The sequence below is a fragment of the Triticum aestivum genome, chromosome 4D (genome assembly GCF_018294505.1).
Source record: "Triticum aestivum cultivar Chinese Spring chromosome 4D, IWGSC CS RefSeq v2.1, whole genome shotgun sequence".
NCBI classification, from domain to species: Eukaryota; Viridiplantae; Streptophyta; class Magnoliopsida; order Poales; family Poaceae; genus Triticum; species Triticum aestivum.
In genome coordinates, this window is record NC_057805.1 from 84,646,886 (window position 1) to 84,672,942 (window position 26,057).

Below are 26,057 nucleotides of genomic sequence, written 5' to 3' on the forward strand. Positions count from 1 at the left end.
GGAGTTCCTGATGAGATCACGGACATGACGAGGAGTCTCGAAATGGTTGAGACGTAAAGATCGATATATTGGAAGGCTATATTCGGACATCGGAAAGGTTCTGAGTGGTTCGGGTATTTTTCGGAGTACCGGAGAGTTACGGGAATTCGCCGGGAAAGTAGTGGGGCCTTAATGGGCCATACGGGAAAGGAGAAAGGGGCCTCAAGGGGTGGCCGCGCCCCCCCCCCATGGCAAGTACCAATTGGACTAGGGAGGGGGCGTCACCCCCCTCTTTTTCCTTCTCCCTCTCCTACTCCTTCCCTCTCTCCCCTCTTGGAAAAGGAAGGGGACTCCAACTAGGATTGGGAATCCTAGTTGGACTCCCACTATTGGCGCGCCCCCTAGGCCGGCCGCCTCCTTCCTCCCAATTTATATACGGGGGAGGGGAGCACCCCAAAGACACAAGATTTGTCTTAGCCGTATGCGGTGCCCCCTCCAGAGTTACAAACCTCGGTCATATTGTCGTAGTGCTTAGGCGAAGCCCTGCGCCGGTAACTTCATCATCACCGTCACCATGCCGTTGTGTTGACGAAACTCTCCCTCAGCCTCAGCTGGATCTAGAGTCCGAGGGATGTCACCGAGCTGAACGTGTGCAGATCGCGGAGGTGCCGTGCATTCGGTGCTTGATCGGTTAGATTGCGAAGACGTTCGACTACATCAACCGCGTTAATTAACGCTTCCGCTTTCGGTCTATGAGGGTACGTTGACACACTCTCCCCGCTCGTTGCTATGCTTCTCCTAGATAGATCTTGCGTGATCGTAGGAATTTTTTTGAAATACTACGTTCCCCAACATCGTGCTCCTTAGATGAGGACGAATATGAGGATGAAACGCGATAATGCGTGTAGTCATTGAATATTCCCAACGTGCGGAGGATTATCTTATCAATTTCTAAGGATCAATCAAGGGGGCATTTACTGATGAATAGACAAAGGGAAGTGGGCATATGATGCTGATGGACGACTAGTTTGTCCCCGATGCACTATTCGTGTCCTTTTTTCGCTGTTGATTCAGATGAGTCGAACTATGTTCGATCGCCTCTACATTAGTGTACGGCCTTATGATGACTACTTCATCTTAAAAGAAGGATGCTTTCAGAACCATTAGCTTCTCTGGTTACCAGAAGGTAACTTACCATAATGATGCTTGCCTATGGTACGACTGTAGGTTCGTGGACAAGTACCTCCGGATTTCTGAAAGCACATGCCTCCAAGCCATGCTCAAATTTTCTCCCGCAGGGGTCAGTGTGTTTGTACCAGAGTACTTGAGAGAAACCAAGTACCCAATACATCGCATGGCTAAGGGCACGGTCGAAAGCTAGAGGGTTGCTAGGTATGCTTGGATCACTGGATTGCACATATGTTCTACAAGGGCAATATTAGGGCCATTACAAGAAGCCCACCATCATTCTTGAAGCAGCTTCATCACGAGACCTCTAGATTTGACACTCTTTCTTTAGAATATCCGGGTCTCACAATTACATCAACCTGTTGCAATGCTCCCCAAGTTTGTAAGGTTGTGTACGGGACAAGCTCCTTCGTGTAACTATACCATCAATGGTCATGACTAAAACTCGGTTATAATCTTTGTGATGCTATTCATCCTTCACCGGCCTTCATCTCTGAGCCAATGGGGTGAGAAAATATATTACTTTTCTGAAAGACGAGAAGAAGCTAGAAAGGATGTGGAGAGAGCATTTGGAGTGCTCCAATCCTATTTTGCACTTGTTCGACGATCAGCAAAAATATGGGATACCAAGACGTTGTGAAAGGTGCTGACAACTCGTGTGACCATGCACAACATTATTATGGAGGATGAGGGCGATAGAGCTTGCCACTCCTTGGAATTTGAGTGCATGGGTGATCCTATTGAACTTCCAGAGCAGAATCTGGCGATGTTTGAGGATTTTTTATTCGAATGCATCAATAGATTTGGCATCGAGCAACTCATAAAAAACTTTAATTAGGATGATCTGGTTGAGCATTTGTGAGCGCTTCGTGATGAGAACTAAAAGGATGTGTGAATAAGTTGAGTTCAAAATTGATGGAATATTTGCACAACATGATTATGAATGTAGGATGGTATTTATCTTTAATTATTTTAAGTGCTCCAGAGATAGAAAAAACAGGGGTGAACATTTGTGAATACGATGGACGTTTCCACTAATCGTTATGGGTGTTCGATTTAATGGAAGGAGTTGGAGATGCCCGTAACATACGAAGGATCTTAGCTTGAACATTTCTTCACCAATTTTCACATAAATAAATATAAAGACAAAATAAGAAGAGAGAAGTCCATGTTACCCCCTTTAATTTGCCTTAAGGTTTAACTTACAACCCTCAACTTTGATTAGGTTCGAGTTTCACCTTTTAACTTTAGAAACTGTACATAACACAACCTTGAGATGGGTTGATCTGTTTTCACTCCGGTAGAGATCATCATCAGCCAACTGTGGTCATGACCTACCTGACATACGTGCCCCCCCAATCAAGGCAATGGCCATGTGGCGTGGATTCTCGTCTCGGTGCAGAGCCACCACCTATAGAAGGAGCATCCATGGCATGACAGATGCCCCGCAAGGCCAAAATTACCGTTTTGATCTTTTAGAGCAACTCCAATGCGCAGCGAGCCATTTCGCCCGCCGTTGTCTGTTTGGGTCACCGCAGACAAAAAATGATGGCCCAACACGCCGGCTCATTTTCAAATCGCGTCTGGGCGGACCCATTCTCAGCCTAAACTTGGCTGAAATGCGTCGGCGCGGACGCGAAACAGGTGCGCCATGTGTCCTCTCGGTGTCTGTTGTGTCCCCACTTGACGGCCTGCCAACTACCACCCACGTCTTTATTAATGACGCCGGACGACCATGGGCCCATGTGTCGGCAACGGCGGGGCCTCCTTTGTTAATTCGAGCGTGCGGGGGGCCATCCTCATCCTCTTTTGCCCCGTCCCCATCTAGCCACCCTCTGCTCCCCCATCGGTGACAACCCTAACCACCCATGGGGTTCTTCTCCAGCAAGAACAAGGGGAAGGCCCCCGCTGGCCCTGCACGCGCTCCCCTCGCCTCCACCGGTGTCTTCCCGCCGGCCACGGCAGCGCATCAGCGTCCCAGTGCATCAGGCGAAGTGGCACTGGGAGCACCGCGTCCCCCTCCCCTACCCCGACGTCACGCTGCCGCAAGACTAGCACTTGGATCCCGAGAGGATCCTAGTGCCGGTAGGGGCGCGGTCAGTGCGGCGCACGCGGAGCAGGTGCAACGCCGGCAGCAGCAGCTCACACTAGAGCAGCGCATTGATACGTCTCCAACGTATCTACTTTTTCTAACGCTTTTCCTCTTGTTTTGGACTCTAATTTGCATGATTTGAATGAAACTAACCCCGGACTGACGATGTTTTCAGCAGAACTACCATGGTGTTGTTTTTGTGCAGAAATAAAAGTTCTCAGAATGGAACGAAACTTCGCGACGATTTTTTATACAATAAATAAGAATTTCTGGAGCCAAGATCCACCGGAGGGGGGCACCTGGATGGGCACAACCCACCAGGGCGCGCCCCCCTCCTGGCGCGCCCAGGTGGGTTGTCCCCACCTGGTGGCCCCGCAGACCCTGAAACCGACGCTATAAAATCCTATTTTTCTAGAAAAAATCAGGGAGAAAGAATTATCGCGATCCACGAGACGGAGCCGCCGTCACATCCTGTTCTTCATCGGGAGGCCAGATCTGGAGTCCGTTTGGGGCTCCGGAGAGGGGGATCTTCGTTCTTCGTCATCACCAACCCTTCTCCATCGCCAATACCATGATGCTCCCCTCCGGGAGTGAGTACTTCCTTTGTAGGCTCGCTGGTCGGTGAGGAGTTGGATGAGATTCATCATGTAATCGAGTTAGTTTTGTTAGGGCCTGATCCCTAGTATCCACTATGTTCTAAGATTGATGTTGCTATGACTTTGCCATGCTTAATGCTTGTCACTTTGGGCCCGGGTGCCATGAATTTAGATCTGAACCGTTTATCTTATCACCATTATATCCATGTTCTAGATCCGATCTTGCAAGTTATAGTCACCTACTATGTGTTATGATCCGGCAACCCCGGAGTGACAATAGTCAGGACCACTCCCGGTGATGACCGTAGTTTGAGGAGTTCATGTATTCATCGTGTGTTAATGCTTTGTTCCGGTTCTCTATTAAAAGGAGGTCTTAATATCCCTTAGTTTCCAATAGGACCCCGCTACCACGGGAGGGTAGGACAAAAGATGCCATGCAAGTTCTTTCCATAAGCACGTATGACTATTTACGGAATACATGCCTAAATTATATTGATGAACTGGAGCTAGTGCCGTATCGCCCTAGGTTGTAACTGTCTCATGATGAATATCATCCAACAAGTCACCGATCCAATGCCTACGAATTTATCCTATATTGATCTTGCTAAGTTACTACTGCTGATGTTACTGTTGCACTTGCTACAAAATTACTGATATCACTGTTACCATTACCCTTACTGTTGCTACTATTATCAAAACTATCATACTACTTTGCTAGTGATCACTTTGCTGCAGATAATTAATCTCCAGGTGTGGTTGAATTGACAACTCAGCTGCTAATACCTTCAAATATTCTTTGGCTCCCCTTGTGTCGAATCTATAAATTTGGGTTGAATACTCTACCCTCAAAAACTGTTGCGATCCCCTATACTTGTGGGTTATCAAGACCTTTTTCTCGCGCCATTGTCGGGGAGCATAGCTATATTTGTTGATTCACTTGGGATTATTATCAATTTATCACTATGAGGAATCTGAAGGATGCTAAGACTACTATTTTTCCCTCTAAGACGAGGGGAGGTAAGGAACTGCCATCCAGTTCTGCTTTAGATTCACCTTCTGTTATAAGTAAACTTGCAACACCACCACATGCTATCAATACTGATATGTCGCAAGTTATTGATGATGCTACTTCTGCTATGGATAATGCTTATGGATGCTAGTACCTTGCTTGGTAATGATGATGTGCCACTTGGTGACTTTCTTGATGAACAAATTGCTAAAGTAATACAACATGATGTTGTTGAATCTGATGATGAGCTTGAAACCGAAACTCCTGAAACACCTGCTAGAACTAGCCTTCCTAGATATGATTGCCTAAGGTACCGGAAGGTTATGTTATGGATGAGGAGACAACTAGAGATATTCTTGCTTGTAGGGATAGAGATGATCTAGAGAAATTATTATGCAAGTATAAAGAAAAATCTCTGAATGCTAGAATGAAATATGATCCTAAGTTTGCTACTTAACCGATCTTTATTGATGATAAGGATTATGAATTCTCTGTCGACCCAGAGTTAATTACTTTGGTTGAATCTGATCCTTTCCATGGTTATGAAACTGAAACTGTTGTGGCACATCTTACTAAGTTGAATGACATAGCCACCCTTTTTACTCATGATGAGAAGACTCTCTATTACTTTACTCTCAAACTTTCCGTTCTCATTCAAGGGTGATGCCAAAGCTTGGTACAATACTCTTGCTCCTGGTTGTGTGCGTAGTCCCCAGGATATGATTTATTACTTCTCTGAAAAATATTTCCCTGCTCATAAGAAACAAGCTGCGTTACAGGAAATATTTAACTTTGTGCAAACTAAAGAAGAGAGTTTCCCAGAAGCTTGGGGGAGGCTTTGCCAATTACTTAATGCTTTGCCTGATCATCCTCTTAAGAAAGAAATACTTGATATCTTCTATAATGGACTAACCGATGCTTCTAGGGATTTCCTAGATAGTTGTGCTGGTTGTGTTTTCAGGGAACGAACTGTTGGGCAAGCTGAAGAATTATTGAATAATATATTGAAAAATTATGGTGATTGGACTCTTCCTGAACAACCGGTTAAACCCACTCCGAAGAAGAGGGGTATATTATATCCCAGTCCTGAAGATATGCAAGAGGCAAAGAAATCTATGAAGGAAAAAGGTATTAAAGCTGAGGATGTCAAAAATTTACCTCCTATTGAAGAAATGCATGGTCTTAATACACTACCACTGCCTAAGGTGGTAGAGGTAAATTCTCTAATGAAGTTCAATGATAAAGACAATCCTCACAATATGCATCCTAGCCAATGTCTTTATGAGTTTGAAAATTACATTAGAAAACAAGATCACTTCAATGCAAATGTTATGAAACAATTGAAATACAATTCTGATATGATTGCTCGCTTGAGTGAATTGTTATTTAGAATCTCAAATGATGTTAGAGGTGTTGGAAAGCATGCTTCTATGGTTCAAACTCAGTTAGAACAAGTTGGTAAATCTCAAAGAGAATTGCTTAATGAAATGAATAATAATAAACATGACCTTGTTGTTAGAGTAGCAACTAGAGGAGGTAAAATGACTCAGGAACCACTTTATCCTGAGGGACACCCAAAAAGAATTGAACAAGATTCACAAAGAGTTAAAACTGGTGCACCTAGTCCTTCTAGAAAGAAAAAGAAGAAGAAAAATGATACGACTTTGCATGCTTCTAGTGAACTCTATCTCTGATGCTGAAACTTAGTCTGATAATGAACACTCACCTTCTGATAATGAAAAAGATAATGATGAGGTTCATGAAGATGCTCAACCAAATAATAAAGAACCAGACAATGACGTTGAGATAGAACCACATATTGATCTTGATAACCCACAACCTAAGAATAAAAGATATGATAAAAGAGACTTCATTGCTAGAAAACATGGTAAAGAAAGAGAACCCTGGGTTCAAAAACCTATGCCTTTTCCACCCAAGTTAACTAAAAATAAAGATGATGAAGAATTTGAACGCTTTGCTGAAATGCTGAGGCCAGTCTTTTTGCGTACTCGCTTGACTGGTATCTTGAAAATGCCTCCTTATGCAAAGTATATGAAAGACATCATCACTAATAAGAGAAAAATACCGGAAGCTGAAATTTCCACCATGCTTGCTAATTATACTTTTAAAGATGGAGTACCTAAAAAACTTGGAGATCCGGGAATACCAACTATACCTTGCTCTATAAAAATAAATTATGTGAAAACTGCTTTATGTGATTTAGGAGTTGGTGTTAGTGTTATGCCTTTCTCTTTATATAAAGACTTGATTTGAATAAACACATGCCTACTGAAATATCTTTGCAAATGGCTGACAAATCAACTGCCATACCTATCGGTATCTGTGAGGATGTGCCGTTGTTGTTGCTAATGTTACTATTTTGACTGACTTTGTTATACTTGAGATGCCCGAGGAAGAAAACATGTCGATTATCCTTGGTAGACCATTCTTGAATACTTCAGGGGATGTTATTGATTGCAATAAAAGCAAGGGCACTTTTCACATCAATGGTAATGAGCATATGGTGCACTTTCCGAAGAAACAATTCCAAGTGAATGGTATTAATGTTATTGAAAAATCTCCGACAATCACTATTGGAAGTTTTCAAATACCTCTACCTACTATAAAAAAGAAATATGAAATGCTTATTGTTGGGGACAATCATATCCCCGTTGAGGTAACTTAGTGATTTACGAAAGTTCTTCGGTTTCATGCTAATCGAAAGTGGTTGTTAATAAGACTTGATCAACCTTATTAATGGATCATTTTCAAGCGGTATGAAGTTGATGAATTTAGTAAGCACTACCTTCTGTCCCTAATTTTTGTTTTCTATTTTTATTAGTTAAATAAAATAAAATGACATGTTTTGTTTGTTTTCTGAATTTCCCGTGCAATAAAAAATGACCCAAAAAAAGTTCTCAGAATGCTCTGAAAATTTAATACGACTTTTTTATGAATATTTAAGAATTTCTGATGCAAATAATATTAGAGGGAGGTGCACCAGGTGGGCACAACCCACCTGGGCGCACCAGGACCCCCAGGCGCGCCCTGGTGGGTTGTGGTCCCCACGTGGGCCCCCTCGCTTATCCCTTCACACCACATCATCACTTACCTCCAGAAAAAAATTCTCCATTGCTCTCTCTCCCATGTTCTTGCTCTCAAACCCGTGGATTTCGATCTCTTTGCTTGAAGCTCCGTTTCCGAAACTGTTTCGGGGGATTGTTGCTTGGTATGTGACTCCGCCGTTTGTCCAATTAGTTTTTGTTTTTGTGGTTTAGATTTTGAATAATTAGCTACTCTTGGTGATGCTCTAGATGAGCTTGCATGTTGAATTCTTAGAGTTCTAAGTAGTTTGAATGCTTGCTATGGCTTCTATGTATCCCTATGAGTAGTTGCTATCAATCTTATAAAGTTTTGTTGATAAATTGTTGTCACTCAAAAATTTTTAGAAAATTGTACGCGAACATGATGAACCTATTTGGAAGGAGTTTTTCGAGGAGGATATCCTCGGGGGCATCTTCTAGTGACAACTCCGCTCGCCTGTCTTATGTCGAACCAAGTGAAAGTTCCATTCGAGATGCAGCCACCAAAACATGCTTATGGCCTTGCGATGATTATATGATGCGTGTGGGCATTAAGGAGGAATTTGAGAAATATGTTCACAATGCCGGTCTCGGTCCCTACATTTCAGATAAGTGTGAACAACACCACACTCTCACTGAATCATTTGTCAAAGGATTTAAATTCCATCCCCGTGAGTCTAGGGTGTCATTTAAGCTTTATGAAAATCCATTTACCATCTCACTAGAGAGTTTTGCTCACCACTGCAAACTCCCATTCTGGGGTTCGCTTGACGAACCGCTAAGGGCTAAGTACCAATCATTCTTGACTAGTCTTTGCTACGGTGAGACGAGGGGAGTGACACAAGGTAGAATAAAGAGCATTCATTTTCCCGCAATTCAGTACTTTGCATTATTTAACGGGAAATGTATAGTGGGCAAGCAAGACTGTAGTAGATTTATGCTCCAGACTTGAGCCTCATACGCACCGCTCTCACCGGTGAAAGGAGTTATAACCTTGGAGCGATTGTTGCACGCAGATTGCAGCATAACGCTAACAATGGCTATTTCTACGGTGGAATATATGCCATGCGTTTAGCACGAGGGCTGGGTGTTTCACCTTTGCCCTTTGACCCTATCCTACCCACGCAGTATTTAGACTTTGATGCTTTAAAAAGCCATAAGATCCTCAAAGGAAAAATTCATAACTTCACTTACAATCTGTTGTTTAACCAAACATCTGTTGTGCACACATATTTGCCTGCGCCTGCTCTTTTTGACTATCACAGCAAAGGAAGATATTTGTTCTTGAGAGCGAGGCCCGAGATCACAACGCAGCAGTGGAGGCAGCACGGCAGGTCGAGGCATCCGCACCGAGAGCCTCCGTGAGCTACCACGCCGATAATCGAGATTACTGACTGTTTATCAAGTTAGGCCAAAAGCCTAAACTTGGGGGAGTACGTGTTTCTCACCGACATTACATTCATGTCCACTTATTCCATTTGTCGGTGTTCACACTTTTTCATTGTATCATCCATGTTAAATTTATTTTCTTGCTTTCTTCTGGTGTGTTTGAAAAATCTTAGAAAAAACAAAAAAAAGTTGTAGTTAGTTTACTGTCTATGCATGCTTAGCTGTAGCATTGAAAAGAAAACCCAAAAGATTTCCCTGTTCTTCTTTTGCTTGTTGGGAGATTTACCGTGTAAATAGTTTTTGTCGTTTTTGCTTTTCCCTTTTATTTGCCTGTTCAAGAAAACCAAAAACTCCAAAAATATTTCAGTGCGTTTCTCTAAATTTTTTTCTTTTTATTCGAGTTGTACCGAGGAGAAGACCACGATGAAAATGTTGAGTAGCTCTCATATGAATAACTGTTGATCTAATAAAGAGCCCATGTTACCTTGTCTTCTCCTGTTGAATAAAATGTTTGCAGATTCCAGCTTAGTCCACGACACTCTTGCACTATTATTATTTTCATATCGTTCGGTCGTGCAAGTGAAAGGCAATAATGACGATATTCGATGAACTGGCCATGGCAGAGAGAAACGGGTATGAACTCGACTTGTTCTGTTTGTGTAAATATGTTTAACCTAGTATCCATGATTCAACCCGTTATAATTAAACATGTTTGCAATGACAATTAGAAATTATAGTTTCTCATGCCATGCATAAGTAGCTGGGAGTGGATAATGATTTATCTTGGATATCAACATTGCGTTAAAATGATTGTGATGTAGTATGATGATATGGTATCCTTCTCTGAATGTTCGTGTGGCTTGACTTGGCACATGTTCATGCATGTAGTTGAATCAAAACCAACATAGCCTCTATGATATTTATGTTCATGATGTTCATATCATACTCATGCTAGTGTCCAATGTTACCTATGCATAATGCATGTTCATGACCGTTGTTGCTCTCTAGCTGGCCGCTTCTTAATTTAATTGCTAGCCTTCGCCTGTACTAAGTGGGAATTCTGCTTGTGCATCAAAAACCTTGAACCCAAAAGTTATTCTAGATGAGTCCACCATACCTAACTATATGTGGTATTACCCTACCGTTCTAAGTAAATTTGCATGTGCAACCCCTAAAAACTTCTAATAAATATCCTTTTTGTGTGCCTGGATCGTTCATGGAACGACATGAGGTGGTCGGTATCTTCCATGCTAAGCGGGTTATTCTCAGGACGAGTGTTTATTCACTCGTCATTGCACGAGAAAAGGGCGGTAATTGGGATGCCCAGTCCCAAACTGCAAACAAAAAAGCTTACAAATAATTAAACAAAAACTCCCAATGGAGTCAAAACCTTTACTTTTATTGCTTGGGGACCGCCACTAGCGTGCTTAGCATGGAAGATATTGATAACTGATAGTCGTGAAGTAAATGAGAAGGGTGCGTGTCTCAAAATATCATTTACGATTTTTATACAATAAATAAGAATTTCTGGAGCCAAGATCCACCGGAGGGGGGCACCTGGGTGGGCACAACCCACCAGGGCGCGCCCCCCTCCTGGCGCGCCCAGGTGGGTTGTCCCCACCTGGTGGCCCCGCAGACCCTGAAACCGACGCTATAAAATCCTATTTTTCCAGAAAAAATCAGGGAGAAAGAATTATCGCGATCCACGAGACGGAGCCGCCGTCACCTCCTGTTCTTCATAGGGAGGCTAGATCCGGAGTCCGTTTGGGGCTCTAGAGAGGGGGATCTTCGTTTTTCGTCATCACCAACCATTCTCCATCGCCAATTCCATGATGCTCCGCACCGGGAGTGAGTAATTCCTTCGTAGGCTCGCTGGTCGGTGAGGAGTTGGATGAGATTCATCATGTAATCGAGTTAGTTTTGTTAGGGCCTGATCCCTAGTATCCACTATGTTCTAAGATTGATGTTGCTATGACTTTGCCATGCTTAATGCTTTTATGTTATCACCATTATATCCATGTTCTAGATCCGATCTTGCAAGTTATAGTCACCTACTACGTGTTATGATCCGGCAACCCCGGAGTGACAATAGTCGGGACAACTCCCGGTGATGACCGTAGTTTGAGAAGTTCATGTATTCATCCGTGTGTTAATGCTTTATTCCAATTCTCTATTAAAAGGAGGCCTTAATATCCCTTAGTTTCCAATAGGACCCCGTTGCCACAGGAGGGTAGGACAAAAGATGTCATGCAAGTTCTTTCCATAAGCACGTATGCCTATTTACGGAATACATGCCTACATTATATTGATGAACTAGAGCTAGTGCCGTATCGCCCTAGGTTATAACTGTCTCATGATGAATATCATCTGACAAGTCACCGATCCAATGCCTATGAATTTATCTAAGTTACTACTGTTGCTGTTACTATTGCACTTGCTACAAAATTAGTGCTATCACTGTTACCGATACCGTTGCTGCTCCTACTATTATCAAAACTATCATACTACTTTGCTACTGATCACTTTGCTGCAGATAATTAATCTCCACGTGTGGTTGAATTGACAACTCAACTGCTAATACCTTCAAATATTCTTTGGCTCCCCTTGTGTCGAATCTATAAATTTGGGTTGACTACTCTATCCTTGAAAACTGTTGCGATCCCCTATACTTGTGGGTTATCACGCCTCAATCCGGTCTACGCATCAGACTCTCCCGAGTGGGAGGTCTGGTTCGCGTTGGAGCACGAGGAGCAGTGCCGGCGTGGCGTCCACGACGTGGAGGCCGGCACCCCGCCTCCCCTCGTCGTGCACGACTAGGACCAGGAGGCAGAGGCCGCCTACCAGGCGGCGCTGACGGCTATCCTCCGTGAAAACGAGGAGGAGTGGCGCAAGGAGGAGGAGAAGGAGGCGTACCAGGCGCGGCTGTCGGAGGCCATGGCGCTCTCCACTGCCTGCGACCGCGTCGTCCCGCGGCTGGCCCGGCCGTCTCCCGAGCCGGCGGCGATCCCCGTCAAGCCCGAGCGCTACACATGGGACGGGTACGTGTGCGAGTGGGTCAACTTGCCGCCCGTCTGGTTTGGGGTGTTGCCGGCCCAGGAGGAGATGTACCTGAAGCAATGGCGGCAACACAGGCTCGTGGGGGAGCGCCGCGAGGGCGAGCGACTCGAGCAGCTGGAGCACGACGCTGAGGCGGAGGAGGAGGAGGAGGAGCGTTGTGCCTGTGGTGGCGCAACCCAGCTAGCGGCGGTACAACCACCGGCGGACGACGTCGCCGCAACCTGGGAGACGACGTTCCCGTGGGCTGGCCCGGCGCCGACGTTTGTCGACCTCACCGGCTCCGACGACGAGGACGAGGACGCTTAGGACAGCGCGCCTCCGAATATTTAGTTTAATTAAATGTTTGTACTTAATGTAATGTGGACTCGTGGATTCTCGCCAGCCTTTGTGGCTGGCATTAATGTTTTCCATTTTAAAAATATTTATGGGTCGGGTCAGCGTTGGACGTAAGCGCTGGCCCAAACGTGAAAGCGGATATGAGTGTCCGCCGGACCGACCCAAACGAACAAAATCGCCTTTCGTTCGGGTCGGCGCGTTGGAGTTGCTCTTAAGCAAAGTTTAGTTCAATTTAACTCCAATTTGAAAGTTTTTTATGATCAAATCCTATTTGGCCACGCTCCACAACAGGGGAGGGTAAATATGGAGGTACTAATATGGACTTCTCTCGAAACATAATAAAATTCCCATTCTTATACCCTAGCTAACCCCAAAAGCTCGCCGGAACCGCCGCCATGTCTTCGAAGGGCAAGAAGAAGCAGAAGCCGTCGGTGTCCCCGCAGCCGTCACCTCGTACCCCACTCTCTCGCGCCCGTGAAGGCGCCGGCGGCTGCATCCTGGACCTCCCGTCCACCGCTGCAGCGGCAGCGGCGCGGTACCCGGCGCTCGTACCCCGCGGAGGCGCCGGTTGTTTCACCGGCACCGTCTTCGATGTGGTCTCCAGGGGCGGGATTCGTGGTGGCGAGGGGACGCTCTGGCTCTCCGGGGACGCCATGGCCAGCTCCGGGCTGCGGCATGGGTGTCTCGTCTCTGTATGCTCCTCCTCAAAATTAGGATTTCTTTCTGCACCGAACTAGTTTACTAGACTTTACACTTCACTCCATGCTCCATGTAACATCAGTTCTTGCTATTGAAATCTCGATTGTGAGCCGACCTTTGACTGTGTAGATGTAATCTCACAGTGGCCCCTTGATGTTCTATCTGGTCAATTGAATATGTGCTGATTGATCCACCCAGTTTTTCAATACTGCCACAAAGCATCATATTTACAGCCTGTTGCTGAAAATAAGATTAACACATACAGTGGATTATGATACCCTGGTTGTAGAACTGACATTCGAGCTTCCCATGGGTTCCAATGAAGATAAAACTTTAGCTTACCAGTGTCTGTGTTGTTTTGTTCAAGTCAGCTGAGCTCTGTCTCCTTGTTCTTAGGTATCACTCATTTCTTCAAGTAGTAACAGTTTAGATGAATTCCCACTTGATAGCTTATTTGAGGAGTGCACCAGATTCTTTGATCTTGATGTGGACAATGATCTCATCTCTAACGAAGCTGGGGGGAACTTTGTGACTGCCAAAGTTTTCCCTTCATGTGAGGTATGTGCCTTTGTTATCTTTCTTCCCTTCGTGTATAAATGTGGCGAATGTGAAACTATAAAAGTTTTTGATTGGATGGTCACTCTTATCAGGTTCAAAAGAATGGCATCAAGCTCTCTTGGGACCTTGCCTGCACGCTTGGATACCCTGTAGTAGGTCGTCCTTTGTTAATTAGCCCCCTATATACATCTCAAGCCCCAAAACAAACTGATGGTGGTGAGTTTTTGAGGGTGATAAAATGCAGCGATCTCTACCTTAGTCTAGTTCCACCAAAAGTTGCACCATCCAGCCATAATAAGTCAGGGTCTGATTGCCATCCTGTAAGAAATGTGATGGTTATGGAGTCACCTAAAAGGATTCCTTCAACTTCTCCATGCAGAAATGAATCCCATGACGGTGCATCTTACAGTGGTTCTTCATTGTGCTTGGATCAAGCCACTGCAAAATCAGTATTGGCAGATGATAAAATAAATGACTTGCTGCAGACTTCTGCATCACGGTGGCTTGGTGGTAGGCACTTACTGAAAGGAAACTACGTTCCTCTCCCAATGTGCGGGAAACTATCTATGTTTGTAGTTTTGCGTGCAGAAGCAGATGATTCTGCCCTGGATGTAGTGCATGAGAAAAACAATTCAATGTCTAATGCAGAGGTCTCTGGTAAATTGGTTGAAACCCCTGCTTTGTTCCTTGTCGACAGAACCACAAAAGTGCACCTTTCTGATTTGTCATCTTCAAAGGAGTTTGGGTCAGATAAGCTAGGGCTCCCACCAGAATATTCCGTGTGTGCTGATACAGGAAATGAAGATACCAATCCTAACCAAAGGCTTGGTGGGTTATCTGAAGTATCAGCAAAAGTAAAAGAAATGATTTCATTTTCGCTGGCAGATCAAATTAGTCTGCCGAGGAATGGTTTGCATGATTTACCAAGGTATAGTGTGAACTTGTCCCTGCTATATTGCACACACATTTATTTGTTAGTTAAGAATATACTGTTGGTTCATTGCAGGTATAAAGGTATTCTTCTTTATGGTCCACCTGGAACAGGGAAAACCTCTCTTGCTTCTTCATGTGCCTATGATCTGGGAGCCAATCTTTTTACAATCAATGGACCAGAGATCATTAGTCAGTATCACGGTGAAAGTGAACAAGCATTGTATGATGCTTTCACTTCAGCTAAGCAAGCTGCACCTGCTGTGGTTAGATTTTCTTCTAATGGCCAACCACTTCTTTTTATTGTCATGTCAACTGCACTTGAAACTTACTTCTAATATACTACTACCTACACCCGGAATTAGATGACGCTCAAACAGATGTATCTAAACGTATTTCAGTGCTAGATACATCCGGATGGAGCAATTCCGGATGGAGGAAGTACCTTTTTAGGAGGCTAATGTCATAATTTCTAACATTATCCCCCTCACCCTGTATCATGGAGTAGAAAAATGAGCAATCTTTTGTTCATGACTTCTGGAATCTGAGTTAAAATGATTCCTATTCTCAGATGTTTATCCCTTAGTGTTCGAAATGAAAATAAAGGTTTGATAAAAGTATTCAACATGCCTATATGCATTTTACTGGATATCCATCTTTGGAGGAACCTCATCCTTTACAATTTTTGTTTTACATTTTAAGTGAAGTTACCATTTTAAAATCGATTTAACACTGTTATTTTATTTGAAGAAGATAAAAAACAAAAATCTCTTATGAAGTAGATTTTGGGTAATAGCTGTCATTACTGATCAAAATTAGTAATAGCTGCTGATTATCAACGTATATGTATTGAATGAAGTATGTAATTACAAACGGTTTCTCTATACTATGATGAGGACTTATGAATGGTCTAATTAACAATAGCTGCTGATTATTTATGCCTATGGATTGAGTTACTTAATTACCAATGGTTTCTCTATATTACAATGAGGAAGTATGTTATCTCTTAATTATAACAATATTGAGGATTGATAATATGTACCTTCATTGATATTAGATATTTATTGATGAATTGGACGCGATTGCTCCAGCCAGGAAGGATGGAGGCGAGGAGTTATCTCTTAGAATGGTTGCCGCTCTGTTAAAACTGATGGATGAGATTGGCCGTAATGATCGTGTTATCCTGATTGCTGCTACAAATCGGCCTGAAAGTATTGATCGTGCATTACTGCGCCCAGGAAGATTTGATCAAGAAATTGAAATAGGTAGATCTCTGATGTTTTTCATATACCGCAGCTTTATATCTATTCTAGGTCAGTGTTTTTCTCTTTTAAGGTATTGTGTGCAACTAAAACCAGTACCAGTATATGTGCCGAATCATCTAGGATTCTTTTTGGTGGTAACATGATCCGTTTGGGGTGAAATGACAATTATCTTGCATTTTATGTACTTTGTGCTACTTAAGAGACGTTATGCCCCCGTATATACTGTTACTTGTGTCACTTCAGCAGCTGTTTTCATAACTTAGGGTAAACTGAGGTTGGCCATGCGCTTATAGATGGCATCAAATGCAAGCTGACTATTATCAATGACAAGCCTAATGTTGAAATAACATGGTTGTCCAGTTGATAAATTGTTAAGTAAGTCATAGTTGATTAATTTGTTGTCTGTAAAATGGCTCACTTGCAGGAGTACCATCTCCAGGACAGAGGCTGGACATACTTCACCTCCTTCTAAGTGGAGTTCACCACTCTCTCACTAGTGAGGAAGTTGAGTGCCTTGCTTTTGGCACTCATGGATTCGTGGGTGCTGATCTAGCTGCACTCTGCAATGAGGCTGCATTGAGTGCTCTTCGCCGTTATATTAGTGTAAAAGAAAGTTCAACTCAACCACTTGGTGATCGTGCCACACATGCAGAAAAGACTAATATTCAAGAAATTGATGGCCTTTTGGGTTATGAAATAAGCTCATTATCATCATCTCTCTCAAAGTTAACCATGTCAACGGAGGATTATAGCTGGACCAATAGAGGTGATATCATAGAAAGTAGCGAGCTGGATGATAAGAAAGATGAGTTGCTATTGTTGGTGATTAAAGATGACTTTGAACAAGCTAAAATGAAAGTTAGACCAAGTGCAATGCGTGAGGTATCATTTTTACGCACCTTATATGTTCATTTAGTGTTTCTTTTTTCAGATTTCTTCTCTTATTACTTGCTGTGGTTTCTTTCATAATACTAGTTCTTATCTTGTAAGAAACATTTCTTCTCTCTTTTTTTTCTTTTTCTTTTCATATGTTTGTGTCAATATCCGCGTCATGAATTCCAACCGACGAGCAGTGAAAACTAGACTAAAACATGGCACATTTCAGGATGATATGAAGTTCTGTTATAATGATCCAGTTTAATGTTAGGTGCTCTTGATTTGGTTGGTTGAGATGCTCTGTGGTGCGTTATTATCTTGTGGGAAATAAACATCAACATCAGTAAAATATGTGTGATCTGTAGAACATAGCACAATGATAATACCTCCCATCATTTCCTGTACAGGTAATGCTAGAGCTTCCGAAGGTACAATGGGAGGATGTTGGTGGTCAAGCCAGGATCAAGAAGCAGTTAATTGAAGCCATCCAGTTGCCACAGAAATGCCCAGACGCATTTGAACGCTTAGGGATCCGCCCTCCTAGAGGATTGTTAATGATTGGACCACCAGGTTGCAGTAAGACATTGATGGCTCGCGCAATAGCTTCTGAAGCAAAAATGAATTTCCTTGCAGCTAAGGGTCCTGAGCTTTTCAGCAAATGGGTCGGTGACTCTGAGAAGGCAGTGAGATCATTATTTGCGAAGGCGAAGGATAATGCGCCTGCAATATTATTTTTTGATGAAATAGATGGGCTTGCAGTAACTCGTGGCCATGGAAATAATGGCATATCTGTTGCTGATAGGGTACTCAGTCAGCTGCTACAGGAAATGGATGGTAAGCCTTAGTACTTCCTTAGGGACTGTTGGTTGATTTCCCTACTTCCTTTGGGAGTAGGTTACTCTTGTGATTATTAGGCCGTCGTTACACAAACCAAGCAGTCAAGCATGCAAATTAGATTAGATCTGACGTTTCTACGATTTCTTTAGGTTCTACTGGTTGATTCCACACATGTGGTTCATTCTTGATACAAGTAACAGAATAATCTTATATAAGAAGCCTAGGTTACATACATTAAAATGGATGTTATTGCTGCATCCAAGGTGTTCACATAACTGAGCACCTAACATTAATGGGCTAACGGTAATTACTAGTCAAAATTGAGGCCCTGTTATCTTACTATGTTATTAGTTACTGGGTTCTGTGCTATTTGCTTGTCTTTCCATTCTTAGTTGGAAATGCTGATAACCTACGATTTGGACTCATGTTAAATATCTTTGCTGGTTAGGTTTTAGCCATTTATAATTACTCTGATTGCAACAGGTTTGGACCAAAAGATTGGTGTCACTGTTATTGCAGCTACGAATCGTCCTGACAAAATCGACATTGCACTTCTGAGACCAGGTCATCCATCTTAACTACACGGACTATGCACATGTATTTTATGGCCTTTGTTCCTTGCTTGGGTTACATATGCAATGCTTTCTGTATTATGTTGGTTTAACTAAATGAATGATGTATGCACTAGGTCGTTTCGATAGACTGCTTGATGTTCAGCCACCAGATGAAGCTGACCGTGAAGATATTTTCCGGATTCATACACGCGGCATTCCCTGCAGTCACGACGTTAATCTAAACGAACTCGCTAGACTCACAGAAGGCTACACCGGTGCCGACATAAAGCTCGTCTGCAGGGAAGCCGCTGTAGCTGCTCTTGATGTATGCTACCTGCTCTTTGCCCATTCTGGTACATGATGAGTAGATGTATTTTCAATAGAAGCTTGCTGATAAACTATTTGCATTTCCACCAGGAGAACTTTGACATCCCAGAAGTAGCAACTAGACACTTCAAGTCGGCAATCGACCGAGTAAGTCCATCAGATATGAAGTTTTACCAAGAACTCGCGGCACGATTCCGCCGACTCGTTGATGACACAGATAACGCAACAATGCCCGGAACACATACCGAACCTGCCATTTAGTGGCCCATAAGATTCTTCTGTCTGTACATAGCAGAGAGCAGTTCACTGTAAGCCATCCCTCATCTTCTCCATACTACCTCAAGTCATTGAATTCTAACGTGTTGTTTTTGTACTTTATCCGGTTCCGCTAATACCAGAAGCTGTATGCACAAGACTGCAATCCTCATTTTTGGTAGTGCCAGCTATGATATGGGACCGGCAAGAGAAATGGGCGTTATTGCTTGGTCTGCAGTCGTTTTCTCTTCACTTGGTTATTGTATCTGAGCCTGATGTTCACGATGATTCTACTGATCTGCTCCGAAGAATCCATGTTGACCTTGCCAAACAAAAGGACAAAGGAATCCATGCTGATAGTTGTACTATGATCTTATCCAGCGTTTCCTGCAGCTGGATTTATTTATTTATTTTTGGTTCTGGTGAAAGCTAGTAGTGCATGTCATGAGTTTCATCCTTTTCCTGGATGTCTACCTGATCTAGTAGTACTAATTTTGTAGTGGTAGCTCTTGAAACAGAGGATACTGATTACTAAACAATTCTCTGTGCAATACCCGTGGAGTGTATAATTTTTTTTGCTGTGGAGATTGCTAGATGCTGGTCGTCACACCTATTCAAATTTGCGCACATTTAGACCTGTTCCAAATGAAACCTTGTTTTAGGGAAATGTTCCAAATGAAACTGACCCCGCCAGTAATGGCATCGAGGGAGTACCGGGAGTTTGGATCCCTGCTCGAGATCCCGCGAAAACCAGATCGCGGGATGAGAAGGCTAGAATCCTCTGCATTTGGTTCAAATAAATGGAACAGAAGGAAAGATGAAGTTTCCTTTGATCTCTATTTTAAAGGAAAAAAACACAGGAAATTTACAATTCACTCGCACCTCCTTTTCAAATTAATATGCACGAAAAGTTATTGATTTACGCATCACACATGAACTAATATTTATGGGGCTGGAGACTTTGCTAAAGCATGCACATAAATAGACGAATGAGACTCGGAAATTCATTGAAAGCGACTTTTGAACTTCAGGGAATGTTTGGGGTTTGACTTTGATTTGACCGTCTTTATCGGAATTCCTGTGTTTTTCCTATTCCTTTGAACCAGTTCAGGGCCTTTGATTCAAAGAAAATCCATCGAACTAATCAGTCAGCAAAGTCGTCTTGAGCAAAGATGTGTCGGTCTCAATGTTGATTCTCCTCGTGCCATCCTTGGAAGCAAATTCACAGTACCTTTCATGGAGGCAACGATTTCAGCATATCAACAACCCTGAACAGCTCCCTTTTAAATCACGGATGCAAAAGCTCTTGATATCTCAAAAAACCATCAGCCGAACTTGATGCAAATGCCATTGGCCATTTGCAGGCGACACGTGTCATGTTTTTATTTGAGTTATTAAGCGACACGTGTCATGTTTAATTCTGTTGGGTTTTGTCCTGGTCACCAGGAGAGGATTAAATTACTCTGGTCACACTGGGCCCGTAAACAGGTCTTTTTTAACACGTTACCCGGCCCAGCCAAACGAGGCGCGGGGCCCCAGGTCCACCACGCCACCCACGTCCATACACATATAAGCCCTACCCTCCAACCCTACTGCTCCTGTGTTTCCTCTCGCCGCCGCCGTCGCCTCCTCTCCTCTTCCTCCGTCGCGTCGCCACCGCCTTCGCCATGGGGAGACGTAAGATCGCTCGATCCGTCCCATCTCCGCTCCCTACCTCCCTTTTCATGCAATAATCTCGCTATGTTTCGATCCGTGCGATGTGTGGATGCGGCTGTGCGGTAGGGTTTTGTCTCCGTACATAGTTCTTGCCTGATCTAGCGGTCTAGCCCTGTGTGCGATGTCGATGCGAGTTCCGAAGAGCTGGGATCAAGTTAGGGTTATGTGTTTCTGCCCACCGCTGTCGAGTTTCCGGTGTTTGGCATCTCTGCGCCTATGCGTTTAGGATAAAATTGGATGGATGCCATGATTATTCCCTTTAGACTTGGCAATGCTGGTTCTATTTGCAATTGACACCTTGCAAGTAAGTTGATGCTATGGTCCTAGAGTTTTTCCCTGTGTTGTATGATGTAGATTGTGTGGTTTTGATCGGCTGTTGTCTATACAAATCTCTTTGTGCTATCATCAATATCGTGTTAATGTTGAGTTCTAACCTCTTCAGAACTAGGGCAACAGTACTGTCTGAAAGGTGTTCGGTTGGCATGGTTTCCAGGGAATTTTACTCTCCTAATCATTTCTGTTTCATGTGTATATTGTGATTGCCAATTTGTAACCGTGCTGCTCTTTCTGCAATACCTCTGATTTTTTTGCATGGGTCTTGTTGTAATAATATGTTAAATGTGTTTATAGGTTTCAGATGTGACGTATGCTGTTGTCATTAAAAAATGTTAGTTGTACACTGTCTGTTTATTAGGATCCACATCATTTTCTGTGGACTTCGTTAAAACAAGAATTATTGTTGTGGAGTATATGATGGTGTTTATCTATGTCACCCCATTCCATTTTTGTTGCTTTATTTGTGTTAATGTTGGTATTAACTATTACCTTCTGTATACATTTCATTGGTTAAGGCTGTAGGTTCACTGTAATTTGTAGAGAATCTTTGTATGATTTAAATTTGGCCACACAGCCACAACTTTCCCTTTGGGTTATGTAAGAAGTAAATTTCTACCTGTGCTGCTTTCATGGAAAGCCATGACTGCAATATTTTCTATTTCTGCTGCCACCTTACATATTATAAACTGTGTGCTGATTTTCTGAGAAGTTTTGATTAGCGAAAGCATTTCTGAGGTGTCATTCAAGTTGACTTGTTCCTCTCTGATTGCACCTAGCTAATGTATTTTGTTGATTGATATGAGCTTTACCTCTTCTATTATTCAAATTTTTGTTTCCTGATTCAGTGCTGATAATTGAGACCCCTCCATGTGTATTTGGTTTCTAATAATTTTGGTGCTTTGTTCCTCTGATCAGGACCTGCTAGGTGCTATCGCCAGATAAAAAACAAGCCATACCCCAAGTCAAGGTACTGTCGTGGTGTACCTGACCCGAAGATCAGGATCTATGATGTTGGGATGAAGAAGAAGGGAGTGGATGAGTTCCCCTCCTGCGTCCACCTGGTCAGCTGGGAAAAGGAGAATGTCTCCAGCGAGGCTCTTGAGGCTGCCCGTATTGCTTGCAACAAGTACATGACGAAGAATGCTGGAAAGGATGCGTTCCACCTGAGGGTCAGGGTCCATACATACCATGTCCTTCGCATCAACAAGATGCTTTCATGTGCTGGGGCTGATAGGCTCCAGACTGGAATGAGGGGTGCTTTTGGGAAGCCTCTGGGTACCTGTGCTCGTGTGGACATTGGCCAAGTTCTACTATCTGTGCGCTGCAAGGAGAGCAATGCTGTTCATGCTGATGAAGCCCTCCGCCGTGCCAAGTTCAAGTTCCCAGGCCGTCAAAAGATCATTCGCAGCAGGAAGTGGTATGACACCTGTCTTTTCAAATTATACTGGTTGTTTCATTGTGTTATGGAAAGTCGGAAATTCTGTGAGATGACTAGTTTGAAGCATTGCTAATCTGCACTTGATTTTCCAGGGGCTTTACCAAGTTCAACAAGGCCGATTACATCAAGTACAAGAGTGAGGGAAGAATCGTGCCTGATGGTGTCAATGCTAAGGTGATACATTTTTTCCCACCGAAACATCTTAATGTTTGCTTCAGTTCTGTTCTACTAGACTGCACAATTCCCAAAACTTAAAATGTAATGTTGGTTGCTTAATTCCATTCCACATTTTTACTTGTTACATTCAGGTCTGAGCTCCAGTTTATTGTTGTGTGTAACATAATATAAATATTCTGATTCCTAATAATCTATCAGTGCTACTAAGTTGGTCAAATTTGTTCCATGTTAACATGATGCTTACAAGTGCTAATATCAATTTAAACCTGAATGACCATATGTTTTTTGTAATAACTATCTTTATATTGCTATATACTACTTGTCATAGTTCTGTCGCATCAAATATTCTGAACTTGTATAATTCTATATATTGTTTGCTGGTATATTTTCATTCTATCTACTTGCATATTGAATTGTTTGTCTATTGTTGGTTCTTATAATTGTAATAATAATCTACTGTTTCTTCTTCCAACTCTTGTGCAGTTGCTTGGTGTCCATGGCCCCATTGCTAAACGTGCCCCTGGGCAGGCGATCCTGGCTTGAGGCAGTTGAAGCATGCACAGACCATTTCCTTCACTAGATGGAACTCATGAGTTCTGTTTTTGCTTTAGCTAGTATAATTCCCCATGCTTGAACGAGTGTTAAGTAAAGCTGGCTGCTGGCTGCAGTATAATCTACTTCTGTAGTTCTTTACTGTAGACCGTTTCTCATGGTGGAGGTTTACATATCTGCAGTTGTCCTGTTTTAGCACTTTCTTGAGATTGTTATCTACAAGTGCTGGAGAATTTTCTGGATCATCCATGAATGATGTATAACTGTTGCCTATGCTCAATCACCTAGTGTGGCCTTTTCATTGATGTGTGGCTAGTTATGTTTGTTTGTTATGTTCTCCTACTTGAGGCATTCAAGTAAATATTGGTAAAGCTGCTCAAATTGCACCTAATTTGCTTGAAAAGTATATGTTGATTGAAGAGTTTAGTATTCAAAGGAATGTTGCTATTGCGTTCAGTTGCATTTAGCCTAGTTTGATTGTATTTCCACAATGTTCTCCGTTAGCATCCAATTTTCCTTGGCCTTCACTATGAAGCCGTGCCTGTGTTGGTGGTGGTGGGGCGCTGGTGCCGACAGTCAAGGCAGTTAATTTTCCTTGGCCTTCGCTATCAAGCCGTGCCTGTGTTGGTGGTGGTGGAGCGCTGGTGCCGACAGTCAAGGCAGTTGTGGGCACTTGCGGCAATCTTATTGTTACTTCCTCGGGTTCGGAACGGCGGTTCCATGTGGTTGGCTTCTTCTGCACTAATAAAATTTACTCGGTCAATCTTGCTGTAAAAAAATGGATTCTATGTAATAAGTTGTTAATATTCAACAACCCCGCGTAAAAAATGATCACATAAATCTAAACACTTAACCTTCTGTCTGTAAGGTAGATTGGCGGCTACTCCTCCGATGCTAAAGCAATTGTGCACCATTCACATACATGTTGCGGCTTCAATATATGGAACTTTGTTTACCCACTTTGAATTGAGTATCCGTTTCCCTTGTTTTTCCGTTAGGATTGGAAGTCCTATATTTTCAAATAAGAGTCCTTCAAATCATTGTTGTTTGACTCTGGACTTGTTCTAAAAAAGTCAAGGTATTTTGAATAGTTTGTTGACATAGACAAAGTAAGGGAAAACCTTTGGAAGAATATTCATATTGAGCTTAGACATATAAGAGTTTCAAATCAAATCTCTTTGGAAAGATGACTTTTGTCTCATGGCAGTCTGCTTCGTTATTGGGTTAGCCATACACTTAACGTAGCGATTAACATAGCATCATCGAATGATACAGGTCTCAACGAACGTTTTAGCGGGCGAGGGCTTCGGCGGGGCCAGACGTCATTTCTCCTTTTATCATTTGTGTGCTTGCTTTGTTCGCAACCTTTGTTAGATGTGCTCATGAGCACCATGTATCTAGCTTGGTCGTGCGGGGTTTCATCCTAAGCTCCTTCTTTGTAATGTGTTGGTTTGACCGTTTATAAAACGGGACAAAAGCCTATTTTTCAAGAGTTTTCAAATGCATGCAGTATACATCTAAAAAAGATCATGTTGTATAGAGAAGATGGCATATTGCTTAAATTCGACTTTTAACGCATTGAACACAGGTACCGTAAGACGTACATGGCCAGAACAAAATCAATTACTCTATCTTACTTAAGATGAGTTTGCACAACATCATCATGCTAAGAACAAGATCCAGGCATCCAGCAGTGAAAAAAGAGAAGAAAAACGAGATCCAGCAATTAAATGGACGATATACACAGGTTACAAGGGAAGTCTGTCTGTACCATACCAACATACGTGAACCAATTCAACCGTTCCCTTTTCTTCTGCTGTCTAGCTAAGTCGAGTATTTTCCAATCATTGTTGTGCGAGGTTAGTCAATCGGTGCTTTCATTGGTGGCAGGACTCAAGTCGCATGCTCACCCAGGTTCAGAATTCTATGCAGGGTTCTGAATGTTACCTACTACCATCATTGCCCTTTCATATATACATACGGACTATAAAAACTGTTGGAAACTGCTCACATTCTAAGTAATTTTCATAGGATTTCTTCCACTGAGTTTTGCTCTGTTGAGGCTCTTTGTATCACGGGACGAAGTTTTTTTTTTTGAGAATTTTATCATCCATATCACGAATCAGTACAAAGTAGTTGACCCTTACAAGCACTTAAACGCAAACACAAAGGACCACGAACACCTAGAGTACCCTAAGACAACCATAACACAAGAAGATAATCTTGAGAGAAGACCACTGCAGCAGAAGGATCTGCAACTAGTCGCAAGCAGGTCATCATCTTCGACCTCGGTACAATTGGTGCCACGTTGCATCCTCCTTTCTTGACACCAGCGCTGAGAGGGCATGGACATCAATCCAACATACCTGCAACAGCCGTCGCCATCTTTGGCTTTGAGTACCGCGAAAAGTGTCCCTTCCGGAAGGAAGAGAACTCGAGTCATCCGACCGGTCCAGCACCGCGGCCGGGCTATTCGCCCGGGTAAAGCAGGATCTCCCACCAGTATCAGCGCAGAGGAAGGAGAAGAACAGCAACAACAAATCATACCAACAAGGAAGAAGAAGGGTCTTCGTCTCCCTGCATCCATCGCCCATCTGAGGACCCAAACGGCCAGTGCCGATGGACCTCCAGCCACCATAGCCCGCGACCTCGACGAGATCCGGGGATCCCCAACCCCGCTGGCTCCTAGACGAAGGCAAAAGCCTCGCCTGACCGCGAACGGAGCCCGGAGAAACTTATTCCGACGCGACACCACCGCAACAGCCTCGGCAGCGTCTCCCTCAACCCTAACCCTACCACACACCCACC

At 43.2% G+C, this 26,057-nt stretch overlaps 1 protein-coding gene across 3 annotated transcripts; it reads left to right on the plus strand.

The window, feature by feature from the left end:
• The first annotated feature begins 13,069 nt into the window (after nucleotides 1-13,069).
• LOC123096371 (60S ribosomal protein L10-1) lies at nucleotides 13,070-23,554 on the plus strand. Of its 3 annotated transcripts, XM_044518095.1 has the most exons (14): nucleotides 13,081-13,421; nucleotides 13,825-13,986; nucleotides 14,079-14,914; nucleotides 14,993-15,182; nucleotides 15,974-16,181; nucleotides 16,606-17,063; nucleotides 17,465-17,891; nucleotides 18,378-18,458; nucleotides 18,583-18,773; nucleotides 18,866-18,922; nucleotides 21,010-21,050; nucleotides 22,008-22,499; nucleotides 22,613-22,694; nucleotides 23,181-23,554. In XM_044518095.1, the coding sequence occupies exons 1-14, from the start codon at nucleotides 13,125-13,127 to the stop codon at nucleotides 23,238-23,240; spliced, it is 3,582 nt and encodes a 1,193-aa protein (XP_044374030.1). In that variant the 5' UTR covers nucleotides 13,081-13,124; the 3' UTR covers nucleotides 23,241-23,554. The 3 variants fall into 3 exon arrangements, with proteins under 3 accessions (XP_044374028.1, XP_044374030.1, XP_044374029.1); XM_044518093.1 differs by lacking the exons at nucleotides 21,010-21,050; nucleotides 22,008-22,499; nucleotides 22,613-22,694; nucleotides 23,181-23,554 and adding an exon at nucleotides 19,174-19,625 and having other exon boundaries at nucleotides 13,070-13,421; nucleotides 18,866-19,083; XM_044518094.1 differs by lacking the exons at nucleotides 13,081-13,421; nucleotides 13,825-13,986; nucleotides 14,079-14,914; ... (6 more) ...; nucleotides 18,866-18,922; nucleotides 21,010-21,050 and adding an exon at nucleotides 20,547-20,707 and having other exon boundaries at nucleotides 21,998-22,499.
• Nucleotides 23,555-26,057: the final 2,503 nt, after the last annotated feature.